This window comes from Halichoerus grypus, chromosome 8, assembly GCF_964656455.1.
Source record: "Halichoerus grypus chromosome 8, mHalGry1.hap1.1, whole genome shotgun sequence".
NCBI lineage: Eukaryota > Metazoa > Chordata > Mammalia > Carnivora > Phocidae > Halichoerus > Halichoerus grypus.
The window spans coordinates 1,031,867-1,044,445 of record NC_135719.1 but is presented as its reverse complement, the minus strand read 5'-3'; the positions used below and the strand labels follow the sequence as shown (position 1 = coordinate 1,044,445).

The 12,579-nt window shown below is 59.9% G+C and overlaps 1 protein-coding gene and 2 long non-coding RNA genes across 4 annotated transcripts; 1 reads left to right on the top strand and 2 right to left on the bottom strand.

The window, feature by feature from the left end:
* Positions 1-937: 937 nt before the first annotated feature.
* On the bottom strand, positions 938-9,536 carry TMED3 (transmembrane p24 trafficking protein 3). Of its 2 annotated transcripts, none has more exons than XM_036080028.2 (3): positions 9,267-9,523; positions 7,753-8,001; positions 938-1,641 (listed from the first exon to the last, which is right to left on the bottom strand). In XM_036080028.2, exons 1-3 carry the CDS (start codon positions 9,441-9,443, stop codon positions 1,405-1,407), a joined length of 663 nt encoding a protein of 220 aa, XP_035935921.2. In that variant the 5' UTR covers positions 9,444-9,523; the 3' UTR covers positions 938-1,404. The 2 variants fall into 2 exon arrangements, with proteins under 2 accessions (XP_035935921.2, XP_077934922.1); XM_078078796.1 differs by having other exon boundaries at positions 1,453-1,675; positions 9,267-9,536.
* LOC144382828 (uncharacterized) lies at positions 4,561-7,746 on the bottom strand. Its single transcript, XR_013450232.1, has 2 exons — positions 6,749-7,746; positions 4,561-6,643 (listed from the first exon to the last, which is right to left on the bottom strand). It is a non-coding gene; the product is annotated as an uncharacterized LOC144382828 (long non-coding RNA).
* On the top strand, positions 8,649-11,399 carry LOC144382827 (uncharacterized). The gene is made up of 2 exons (XR_013450231.1): positions 8,649-9,147; positions 9,929-11,399. It is a non-coding gene; the product is annotated as an uncharacterized LOC144382827 (long non-coding RNA).
* The last annotated feature ends 1,180 nt before the right edge of the window (positions 11,400-12,579 follow it).

Genomic DNA, 12,579 nt, shown 5'->3' with positions numbered 1-12,579 from the left:
GGCGTCAGATCTTCCTTCGAGACCTACTTCAGAGACGCTTGCTAAGTATGCATCAGCTTCCGACAGGCAAGGCTGCTGGTTCAGCAACTTATACGTGTGAAGACCTCGGTACGTAGCAGGCGTCATTCCAGGGACCGGGGATGCAGCCGCGAGCAAAGTCGGCCCCCCCCAACCCCATCATGGAGCTCACATCCAATGGGGTACGAAGGACAGTAAACAGACAAGTAAACCCATGTGTCGGCGGTGATGCGTAGCTGAGAAGTAAAGCAGGGACAGGGAGACAAGAGGCCGGGGCAGGTGGGGCAGCGCCATCCTGAACGGAGTGGTTAGGGTTAACTCGCGGATAATGTAGGTTATCAGGGAGAGAGCGTTCCAATAGGACACTGCAGGTGCAAAGGCCCTGGGGCAGAGGCATGGCCTGGTGGTTACAGGAACAGCGAGGAGACCTGCTGGAGTGGGAGGACATGGGGCAGCACAGCCTGCCCACGGACGAGGCAGGACTTCACAGCCCCCAGCGAGGACGCTGCCGTGACCTGAGTGACACGGGGAGCCACGGGACGGTGCTGACCAGGGAGGACATGGTCTGACCTAAGTTTGACAGAGACCAGCGTGGCTGCTGTGGACACAGCACAGGACAGCCGCTGATCGCTCTGTCCCTTTCTGTGCTCAGCCCCCCGTTTGGACTTGAGGATCAGCTGTTTCGACAGTGACCTCCGAGTCTGAGACGAGAGAATAACCAGCTCCCCACGTCACCGCTCTCGTTCCACTGGGAGGGGGGCAACGGAGCCCCAGGCCGCGCACGTGTGTCCACAGCATCGTGCACACGCCTCGAGGGCCACGCCTGCTCTCCCGCACGCCCTCTGCGCACACCCACGTTCCCCAAGAAGCTGCGCGCTCCTCTGGGGCAAAGAAAGAAAGGCACAAGTCTGCGCGGTGCTCCTGCTTAGCTTTTATTAACCAGAGTGCTGCCTCCGGGAGACACACGGCTCAGCAGGGCACCCTCCGCGGAGGACGCCACCTCTCTGCAAAGCCGCTTCGGGGCGCGTCGCCGGCAGATAGAGAGCTCCAGGAGACAAGCCAGCCGACGGCCCCCCTCCTCCACAGAGGGCGGGACACACCCGAGCCCAACGACCCACGCACCGTGGAGCAGAGGTAGCCGCCCCACGAGGCCGGGGCGCCTGGGCTTCCCCTGCGGCCAGACCCCTGGCCCCCCCCAGTCAGGGCCTGACTGTCCGCTTTTCTCGGTGTGACCCACATAATGCGGCTAGCTGCCTCCAGATCGCCGGCCCCCGGGCTCGAGGAGTAAACAGCTGGGTACCACCCCCAGGGGCTCGGCCCCACCCCAGGGTGGCCCTCGGGCCCAGCAGGGGCCTGGGGGCGGGGCCCCGGGGCAGGAGCCGGGGCCTAGGAGTGCAGCGCCCGCGGGCTGGCTCGCTTTTCCGTGAAGAAGGCCTTCAGCAGCAGCACCTGGCTGAAACTGACCACCAGCAGGGCGATCACCTCGCCGACGGACCAGCACGAGACCCGGCTGCTGAGGTCTTCGGCCCGGGCCCGGTCCTGCGCCTCGCGGAGCCGGTAATGCGTCTGGGAGTCAATGACCGTCTTCAGGGCCTCGTGGATGGTCACACAGGCGGACTCCATCTGGGCAGGAAGAGAGAGGCGGTCCCGGTCTCCGCTAGACAAGAAGGGAGGAATCCACGCGTGGCCGCCGCAGCCCCAGGCGCCCGTGCTGAAGCGAGCGCTGTGCGTGTGCGCTAAGGAGGCCGCGGCTCAGCTCAGCCTCCGCGCTCAGCCCACCCGGGGCTCGGGGGGCTTAGGGCCCTCGCCCAGCGTCCCACGGCAGGTGGCAGCGTCAGGACCCCCCTGACCGCCTCTCACGCCCGCCCCGTGCTCTCTGACACTCCTGACTCCCCACGGCCCGCTCACCCCACGTGCTGACGAGGGGACTGGGGCTCAGAGACGCCGTGGGACTGGCCCCAGGTCACACAGCTAACGGCAGAGAAGTAAACCACAATCGTGCGGGACGCCCCGCTAACCTGCAACCTCCTTTCCCTGGTCCAACACCACGCGTGCCAGGCAGAGCCCCAAAACCGTCCCAGCACCCCCAGGACCCCAGCACCTTCCGCTGCAGGGAACTGAACTCGCCAACAACCTGGCGGGTGTGGAACCAGATCCCTCCCAGAGCCTCGTGAGGAGGTCCCACCGGCCGCACCCTGACCCGGCCTGGACCCCGCCGGGCCGGAGACAATACAGGGGTGTTGTTTGAGGCCGTCAGTAGTCAGCGAAGGAGAACTGACCCGTGTGCCCGTGGGAGGTCATGAGATCATGCCAAACCTACACAGTTCTATGCCAACAACACGTTCTCAGGCTAGACAAGCTCACAAAGCGTCCAGGAGACACCTGCCTCGGTCCCCAGACTGCACAGGTGACCCGTCCATACAGTGAGCGTGAGAAGGGAGGGGAGACCGAGTCACTGCGCCACCACCTGACCAACCCCAAGACCCCGTTTCTCTCACAGACTGAACAGTGTCCCCGAGACAAATGGGAGACCCCAGCCAAGAAGTCCTGTTGGCTTATTCTCCCGGCTGGGCACTCTCTACTCTGGACCACGTGAGGAAGGACGAGAGCTTCCTACGAGGCCATGTCCTGCGTCTGCCTGACGAGCGGCCCACCTCCCAGGGCCACGGGTTCCCTCTAAACGCGGGGGCCGGCGCTGTCCTTCTGGCCCGTGGGGAAGAGCCACACGGACGGAACAGTGACGAGGTCACCGTGCAGAACATGGAATTCATGGGGCTCCGTGGGGCAGGGGGTTGAGGGGCAGAATCCACGGGAAAGAACAGGCCCGTTTGGGCGTCAGTGGGTCCCCCCAGGGGTACCTTCATCCTGCATTCTTGGTGGCATCCTGCGTGCCCTGTGATCGTGGGCCATAACCTCGCACCCAGACCGGTCGGCGCCGGGCACCTTTACCTGCCCCACGTTTAGTAGGTAGCTCACGCCTACAGGCGTTTGATGTTGAGAGACGGCCAACCGACCCCAGAAGGGTTCCTGCCATCACAGACTTGACCCCGAAGGAGACTCCCAAGTGACAGCCACCAGCAGGACCACTCGGGGCACAGAGCTCTCTGCTGGAGGCGCGCTCCCCCCAGCTCTTCCGCTGATGCCTCCAGAGCTCAGGAAGGCACGGCCACCGTCACAGAGGGGACGGGGGACCAACCCGGGAAGGACCGGGGAAGCGGCTGCAGTGTGAGGTCAGGCTTGACCCCTGCGAGCCTTGTCCAGGCCAGATCTAGATACGGCATCTCCGGAAGCCTCCCTCTGCTCACTTCCAGTCACTACCTAGGACACAGGGAGGTATGGAGGGTCACACTGGTCCTGCGTTCACACCAGCCTGCCCATCCCTGCAAGGCCACAATCACCGACAGGGGCCGGGGCTCCACAGGAGCGCCGGTAAGAACGAGACGAGAACTTCAGACGGCGCGGGGTTTTCTCTCATGGCCCAAACTTCCACTAATGTGTTCATTCACATGCACAGCGATACCTCCTCAGCTCCTCAGCTCCCAGGCGCTGTGCTGGGCCCGGGGACCGAGGAGACGAATCGGTCACAGACACAGTCCTGTGTCAGCAAGTTTAAAGGAGAACAGACTGGATGCATCCCGAAAGGAGCCAGCAGGAGGGCGTACAGAGTTGTGGGATGCCCAGGGGACAGCTGCTAATCCTGCAGGACGAAGGGGAGGCGCTCTTCCCATGGGAAGTGCCCAGGTGGGGGGCGAGGCTGAGCCTGGCGGACAGGGGAGGACAGGCGAGGCTGAGCCTGGCGGACGGGCAGGGGAGGGGAGGACGGGCGAGGCTGCGCCTGGCGGACAGGCAGGGGAGGGGAAGATGGGCGAGGCTGAGCCTGGCGGACGGGCAGGGGAGTGGAGGACGGGCGAGGCTGAGCCTGGCGAACGGGCAGGGGAGGGGAGGACGGGCGAGGCTGAGCCTCGCGGACGGGCAGGGGAGGGGAAGGCGGGCAAGGCTGCACCTGGCGGACGGGCAGGGGAGGGGAAGGCGGGCAAGGCTGCGCCTGGCGGACGGGCAGGGGAGGGGAAGACGGGTGAGGCTGCGCCTGGCAGACGGGCAGGGGAGGGGAAGGCAGCCGAGCGATAGAAGCTCACGAAAGGCACAGGGAGGGCCGCCGGACTCAGGGATGCGAGCGAAGAAGCGTGGGGGGGGCTCACGGTAAAGGCCTCAGGACGGACCCCTCACTGCAAAGTGCTGTGAGCAGGACGGCAAGCTCAGAACCCCACTTTACGAGGCCCCCAGGAGCCAGGACGCTGAGAGGGGCCGGCGGGAGCCAGTCTGGAGGGGGCTGTGCTCTGTGGGGCAGAAGAGCGGACCCGGGCGCTGAGAGGACCCGGCAGCAGGCAGGTCATCCTTGAAATAGGGGGTTGGATGGGGACACACACACATACGTGCGTGTGCACGTGTGTGAGTGTATGGACACGCACACGCACTCAGTATGCATAAATACACACAGAGCTGGTTTTTAAACACGAGAAAAGGGCTCGTTTGGGTCTCCAGGCTAGAAATCCACTAAGTTTATTTCCGTCCCAAGCTCATTCAGAAACTCTGTGCACGCTGGGCTCACCTGACCCGGGAGCACCCCGGGGCCTGGCAGTGCGGGCCGGCATGTCCAGCCTCCTCCCAGGGTCCAGAATCACTGCAAATGGAGGGAGGGACGAGGAAGAGGAACAGGGAGGACTCACAAGTCACAGATGCAGAGGACACGTCGGATGCCACGTGAGCCACCACCTTCAGGCCCAGGTCGGAGGCCCCAGGCCACAGACCTGCACCACGGTTCTGGCAGGACAGCCACGGCGCCTCTAGAGTCTCAGATCAGATCCGTGACAGGAAGGAGGCCAGTTCCCAGAGGGCAACAGGTGCTCACACGGCCTTCCCGGCGCGGGCCCCACAGGAGACCCGAGAGCAACACGTCACGGGATTCACAGACCCCCGGCAGCATCCCCCTCCCGTAAGAGCGGGCTCCGTCCCACCCACTGGGATCTTCCGCCGGACCTACTGTCTGAAAGGCACCTCCTCGGCCTGTTACCACAACATTTCAGTTCGGCAACCCACCCAGCCTGCTTCCCACCGGGCAGGAGGCCAGCAGAATCGCTTCTCCCTGGAGGAGCCCTGCCTTCCCAGGGCCGTGGGCCCTCCTGGGCGGGGGCGCGACTTCCGCTCTGCCAAGACCACCAGCCCTGGCTGCTCTCCAGAGTCTACGAGCCCCCCCGCCCGGGGATTCTGGTCACTGCTCCATCGGGACAGTCAGTCCCTGGAGACACCATGACCTGTCCCCCTCCCGGGGCTGTCCCCTTCCTCCACTGCCACACCACCTCACCCTGTCTCTACCACCTGGTGATGCAACCCCCAGCAAACTCCCCCAGGCCTCGCCTCCTCAGGGCCTCCACTGGCAGGAGAACTTGGTTCTTTACAGACTTCAAGGACGCAGAGACAGGCAAGCATGAGCTGACCTCAGAGCAGACACAGGGAAACACCGACCCCTTCCCAGGCCACCATGGAGGCAGCCCCAGGCCTGTGACCTCCGTTGGAGAGTTTCGGCCTCCGCTAGGATCTGCCCAGACCCTCAGGATGCCCCGAGCACCGGAAGCTCGGCCGCCCTGGGGACATCCTCCCAGCCCATGCCTCTCCTGGGAGCCTGGTCATGCTGGAGCCCAAGCCAGAGACAAGTTCCCATGGCCTACATCCACGGCCTGGACCGTGGTCACTCTGGATCCTGCTCTTTCATCCTAGTATGGATTCTGGGGCCAGAAAACATGGCCCCTAAGCCACCACCGAGCTAGAAGAGGTCTGGGGGCAAGTGAGAACACCGTGGCCAACGGGGGACCCACACCGAGCAAGGAAAATAAGGACCAGGGAAGAAAATGGAAGTTACACCCCTACACTTGCACCTGCTGGTCCCTGACTCCCTGGGATCAACTGGCCCCTCCCGAGAGCGGTCCCATAACCCACAGCTCTGATCACTGCGCCCTGCAGCTAACTGGTTTTCAGGGCTGTGTTCCACGCGGAGCTGCCCACGCCAGGGACACGACCGCTCATCTCAGGCTGCCCCCAGCCAGCACCTTGCGTAGACGGCTCAAGTGCCCACCACGGAGTGGGGGGGGGGGGGCAAGAGCTCTCGGGGTCACAGACTCCCATTCAAGGCAGAGGGGTCTGGGGTTACACAGTGGAAGGAAACCCCTCATCTGAGGCTGGGCAGGGGAAAACATGAGGTCCAGCGATGTAGGGGGGGAAATGTCATCAGTCTTTCTGCAACAAAACCAAATCTAATTCTAAGGCTCCAGGAAAGAATTTCTCTGTTGCACTGACCAACCATGCAGGCTTTTCCCTACTGCTCTGTTTTCCACTGGTTGAGAGAGGGAAAGCCTTCAGCTCAGCTTCTAGAGAGCTTCAAAATCTCCAGCATGGAGGCTGTTTCATCAGCGACAACAGAACTCTCGAGTACAGGTTGTGAAAGCTCCCACACAGAACCCGCCTGGGCTGGATCTTCCACCAGAGCTCACACGGCCAGGCTCAGACCCAGTGCTGCCCAGCAGGACTGTCCATCTGTGGCCACCTGCGATACCGAGCACCAGAAATGCTCCTATACGGTAAGCAAGGAAGGGAGACTTTTGATTTAATTTTAATGCGTTTAAATTAAAATAGCCTTACATAGCCAGACCACGATACTGGAGAGTGCAGCACTAACCTTCCACCGTGCGCGGGGAGGGCAGACGAACCCACGGGCAGAGCCACAGAGGAACGGAGTGTGGACCCCCTGGAGGCAGCCCAGAAGGTGCTCTGGCCCCACCTGGAGACTCAGACACTCTGGCTTTGGCTCAAGAACAGTGCAGCCACCACAGTCCTTGCTGTCTTGCAGGATTCCCTGGGCCCTGCCTCTCAGTGATCTGACAAATACTCGGTGCCAAGCTCCAAGCACTGGGACGCAGGGACAGGACACGGAATGCGAGCCTCGGGAAGCTGAGAGCCTGCACACGAGAGGCAGGAGCTTTACTAGCAGGGGGGAGACCGGTGAAGGAGCCCGGGGTCAGATTATCATTGACGCCGAGAGCCACACACGACAGAGATGATGATCTGCCAGGCCTCCCTGCATGCAGATGCGCCCACCATTTGTCAGCAACGGGACGTGAGTGCACGTGCTGTGCGTCACTTCTGGGCCAGGGCGTTTAAGAAACAGGTGGGGCTTTCTCGCTGCCCCCTTCTTCTGGTGGCCAGATGCAGAAGGGCCTGAAGCCCTGATAAACAGCAGACAGATGACAAGAAAGAGAAACCCCTGATTCTTGAGTCAGTCCCTTAGGTCGTCGACACCTGGGGCGTAGCGGCTCACGTTACCTGAGCGAGCATGCCATACAAAGCAGGCCTTTGGCCTTAATGATGCAGACATATGGTGTAAGCAGACGGGGGGCACGGCAAGGCCCTTCCACAGTGGTGCTGCGTGGAAGACTGAGCCGGAACCCAGGAATTCCAGAGGAAAGTCCTGCAGGGATCCGGCAAAACAGTGCAGGGGGCTCAGAAGGGGAAGGTGTCCTTGAGGACCGGACGTGCAAAGAGGTGAAGCAACCCTGAGCCTTCCAGCCCGGGGGCTGGGGGTAGCGGAGGGGGTGGTGACGCTGAACATCGGCCAAGACAGAAAGAGAAGAGGAGGAATAGGCTGAAGGCTGAGCCGGCCCGGGCCGGCTGATGTCCACTCACCTGGGTGAGAGCTGTGACCCTGTTCCCCATGTCTGGGAGAATGGGGGGCTCGTCGCCCACTTGAAAGTCAAAGTAGACGGTCTTGTGAGAGAAGGTGGAAAACTCATTACTGAAGCAAAACTGATAAACGCCCTTGACCTCAGCCTGGTGCGTGAAGCTGTCATACTGCTTCTTGGTCTCCCGGTAGATGGTGTTCCCCAGGGGGTCCTCCACGTAGCAGTCCACGTCGTAGTGGCCTCCGGTGATGACCTACAACCAAAGACACCCACAGTCTGCCATGACCAGCGGGGCAGCCGACCAGACACCGGGATCACTTTATGAACTTTTTTTTTTTCCATGTAATCTTCACAACTTTCTGAAGCAGGTGCTAAGACCCTCTCTGTTTTACTGGGGACTAGACTGAGGCTAAGAGAGATTCAGGAAATCGGCCATGGTCACACTGCTTGAAAGTAACAGGGCTAAGATCTGAATCCCTGACTGCCTGACTCCCAAAGGTTTTGCTCTGCAAAGGTGCAAGGAGCTTGATTCTTCCCATTTTACAGAAGAGGAGACTGAGGCTCCAAGCTCAAGTAGATCGCAGAGGAGGTCTAGTAAATGTTCCATTATTACTGATCGAATGCAAGAAGGCAAATACAGATTAGAGCATTCATAGACTCAGTGGCCATCAGAGGTGAGAGTGTCCTTGGGAATTACCCAGTTTAAACTCGCTTTATAAACCTAAGAAAAACGTCATACAGCAGGGTCCTACAGGCGGTCAAGGGCTATAACCAAGGTCCACCAAGGGACACAGTCCCTTGAACCAAAGCAGCCTCCATCTGCTTCCAAACTTCAAAAGTTCCTTTCTGGGCAGATGGGAGGAGAATTTACTCTGTGAAGTGGTGAGTGCCCTGCTGCCGGAGGTGTTTACACGGTGCTGACCATTCCTCACAGGGGACTCCTGACCTAGCAGTGACCGGCGACCTCCCAAGTCCCTCTAGCCTCATAATGACCACTTTGAAGTGACTGTGCGGGGGGGGGGGGGGGTTAACGCAGCCACAATTTGTACGTTGCGCAACCCAGCGGCCGTCCCACACCACGCTGTCCCCAAGCACACGCCCCTTCTGATGGCTCTGGACAGCGAGGACCCACGGACGCCTGCCCTCACTCCTGCTGCCCAGGCCACTTCAGGCCCGGAGTGTCCCGGAGCAGGTGGCTGCCCTGGGGACCCTCCCCACTCAGCCCCGCCCCTAGGTCTGCCCGCCCCCACCGCGTGCCCCGAGGTCTGCGAGGGGGGCGGAGGGCAGAAGCTGGCGGCGGCGCGTGCCGACACCACAGCTCTGCTCACCCCACGTCCAGCTGCAGATGCGGAGCAGCGCGGGAACGGCACCCCGAACCCACTGCCTCCCACTGGCGCACGTGAGTACACGCGGGACAAAGGGCCCCAGACGCCTGGCGCCCCAGTGTGGCCGCTGCCCGGGACGCAGGGCCCGCGCCCCCCCGGCCACCGAGCGGGGCGCCGCGGGGGCCGGCCTCACCTGGTAGTCCAGGGAGAACCTGGCGCCCCGCTCCACGTCCTCGTGGAAGCACTGCTTGGCGCTGTCGGGCAGCTCGAAGGTGAGCTCGGCGCCCGGCAGCCGCTCGGCCCGCAGCAGCAGCAGCAACAGCAGCAGCGGCGGCGGCGCGCAGGCCGGGTGCGAGCCCGCGCGGCCCATGGCGCTCCGCTCCCTCCTGTCGGGTCCCCGCCCGGCGGCGGCGGCGGGAGGCGGGGCACGCGGGGCGCGGACGTGGCGCGGCGACGGCCCTTCCGGGAGCACGGCGGCCTGGTGCGCAGCCGCGCGCGCGCAGAGGCACCCCGCCCCTTCCCCGCTGCGCGTGCGCGCTGGCCGAGCGGGCGGGCCACGCCCCTTCCCCCCGCGGCGCCCTGCTCGGCGCGGGGGCCTCGGTGCGGTGGAGTGGCGTGGCGGGCGCCCTCGGCTGGGGCCCCGCGGGGTCGGCGTGCCCCCGGGTCGGCCCAGGTCCACGCCCCCCACCACCACTAGGAACCACAGTGGCTGCACAAAGCACGAGGGACCGCCGCGGGGGGGGGGCAGCCCAGCACCCTGCGCGGGCCCCGCAGACGCTGTCCGCTCCTCCGGGTCCCGCGGGGTGCAGCGTCCCCTGCGCTCGGCCCAGGTCCCCACGCCCCCTCCCCCACCAGCCACAGCGGCCGCACGAGACGCGGGGGGCTCTGCCGCGGAGGTCCCGCACCAGCAGAGAGGACCGGCCTCGGGGTGCAGCAGGGGGCGTGCCCGCGCCGCGGGAGGCTGCAGGAACCAAGCTCGGGGCCCAGTGAACACGCCTCCTTCACCGCCTTCCCTCCCGGGAGCAGGGGCCGCGGCACTCACGTGGATGCCAGCAAGGCTCTTGCCCTGGGCGACGGACGCAGATGTCCAGCGATCAAGACAAGGTGAAGCTTCTCCTGGGATAAAACCCTCTTTCTTTCCCTTTGCCTTCTCAAAAGCCCTGAAAGCTGATAAATTGATTCACTGCTTTATCCATTACCATTGGCCCAAGAAGATATTTTGTATGATCGTTACTACAGGGTTTTATATTCTATGATCAGGTAAAACAAAGAGAAAAAACACCGATTGTGGTCTGGCTATTCAGTTAAGAATGTTTTCAGGCCAGCGTTATCAGATGGGTGTCTTGATTTCAGCCAAGAATAGTACGGCCCTTGTAGACCTCCAGGTGGATGAGAGGGCAGGGACTGCCACCGGGCGCACCGGACTGTGCGTTAATGTGCTAAGCGATGTGAAAGCAACCTGTACTCATAATGTCGTTGTTAATATTTACTGACTCTGTACCATACTCAGAGAAGGGGTGTGGAGGGGTGTGCCTTGAGGCTCTTTCCCTGGCTCTGTGCAGTTGAACATTATTTCTTAGTTCCTGATTTAAGGAAACATGTAAGACGCACCAAGGGAAGAAACAAATGACAGATGTAAGAGCAAGATGAGCTTGGCCAGCTGGAGTGCTAAGCTAAGACTGACTAAAAGGAATTTTGCCGGGTTTAATGTTAAGTCCCATGTTTAAGTTCCAAGAAAACACCTGCATATGTTCAGAGGCGGGAATCCTGACTTGGCAGTCGCTCAGGTCAGAGCATTGGAGGATTGATCATCGACAGGTGGCAGAATGTCAGACGGTGGAAATGGATGAACTGGAAAAGGAGCCCTGACTTGCACAGGGTTAATAAAGAAACAGCGCTATTTCAGCACCTGCTCCGTGGAAGGCGCTGTTGCTGGAGGCGACCGCTGCGGGGTCACGGGCAATGATCAGAGCACCCGTGTTGTGCTACTTTAGGAAACACAGTAATAAAATGGGGGGGGGTAATTAGGAGGGGGCCAGTATAGTAAATTGCCAGGAAGGCTTCTGAAACCAGGTAAAGTCAGAGGAAACTGGATTCAACCTCAAAGAATAAAAATCTAAGGGTGAAGAAAGTGTTAACTTTGCATTAACAGTTTGCGTTAACAGCAATCATGACAGCTACCTCTTATTTAGCACGCAGTGCTAGCTGCATATGCACTTTACGTATTTTGCATTAATTAATTCTCACTAGCAACTGGCAAAAAAAAAAAAAGTATTATTTTTTTCCTTTGACAATAAAGACACAGAAGATGTTTAATGAAATCACATTTCTGCTTCTGTCAGCCTTTGCTGTGTGACAAACTGCCCAGTGGCTTAAACCGACAATGACTCACAATTTCTCATGATTGCATCAGCTGGCTGGATGGTTCTTCAGCTAGTTTGGCTTGAGCTTATTCCTGCGGCTGCCTTCAGCTGGAGGGTCTTCTGGGCTGGAGGTCCAAGATGGTCCCTCTCACATGTGTGCCAACTGATGGGGGCTGTTGACTAGAGCGCTCAGCCCTCCATGCATCCTGTGCTTCTTGCCGTGTACCTGATTTCCTTATATGGCAGGCGTGGGGCAACATCCCAAGACAGCCAGGGCAGAAACAGCAAGCCCCGCCCCCAAGAATTACCCTCCAGTATCACTTTTGCCACATTCTGTTAGCCAAAGCAAGTCCCGAGGCCAGCCCAGATTCAAGGTAAAGAATTAGACTCCATCTCTGGTTCGGAGGAGCTCTAAGTCACATTCAGAGGAGGAGCGTACTGGGATGGCAGGAATTTGTGGCCATTAAACAAACTGCCATATTGCCCAAACTCAACTCAGCTTATTAATGGTGAAGCCAGCAGCTGAACCCGGATCTGCCTGACTCTAAAGATAGCATGCTTCCCACCAAGCACACTGTGTCCACCCGTACCTCGGGGTACATCTGTCCTGCATGTCCCATCTTGTGTAACTTGGGACAAAGAATGAATCTGACAGTGAGGTACATTTCAACTCAACATAAGAAAGGAATTTCTGGCAATTAAGGCTTTCCAAAAATTAATGAACAGGGGTACTGATATATTTGTCATATTAAAATATTCAAGCAGAGACTGAATAAACAACCAATTCACATGGTGTCCCAAGTAAATGAAAAACCAACTCTAACTAGATTAAATGACACAAGAATATCTTGTTTCATGTAACAGAAAGTTCAGATGTGATGCAGGCTGCAGGCATAGCACGATCAAGGCTCTGGTCCATTTTCCTCCCAGCTCTACCCCCCTCTTCATGTTGGCTTTATCCTTAGACTCTGTTCTCTCATTGTCAAAAGAGGGTTGTCAAACCAAACAAATAAGCTTTGAGACAACATGTTTATTTGGTCATGTGTAGTGGAAGGAAGAGAAAATCTTTCAACCATGGGACGTATGTCCTTTCCTTCAGTCCAGTTGGCCCAGTTAGGCCACGCATCCATCTCTGGATCTAAG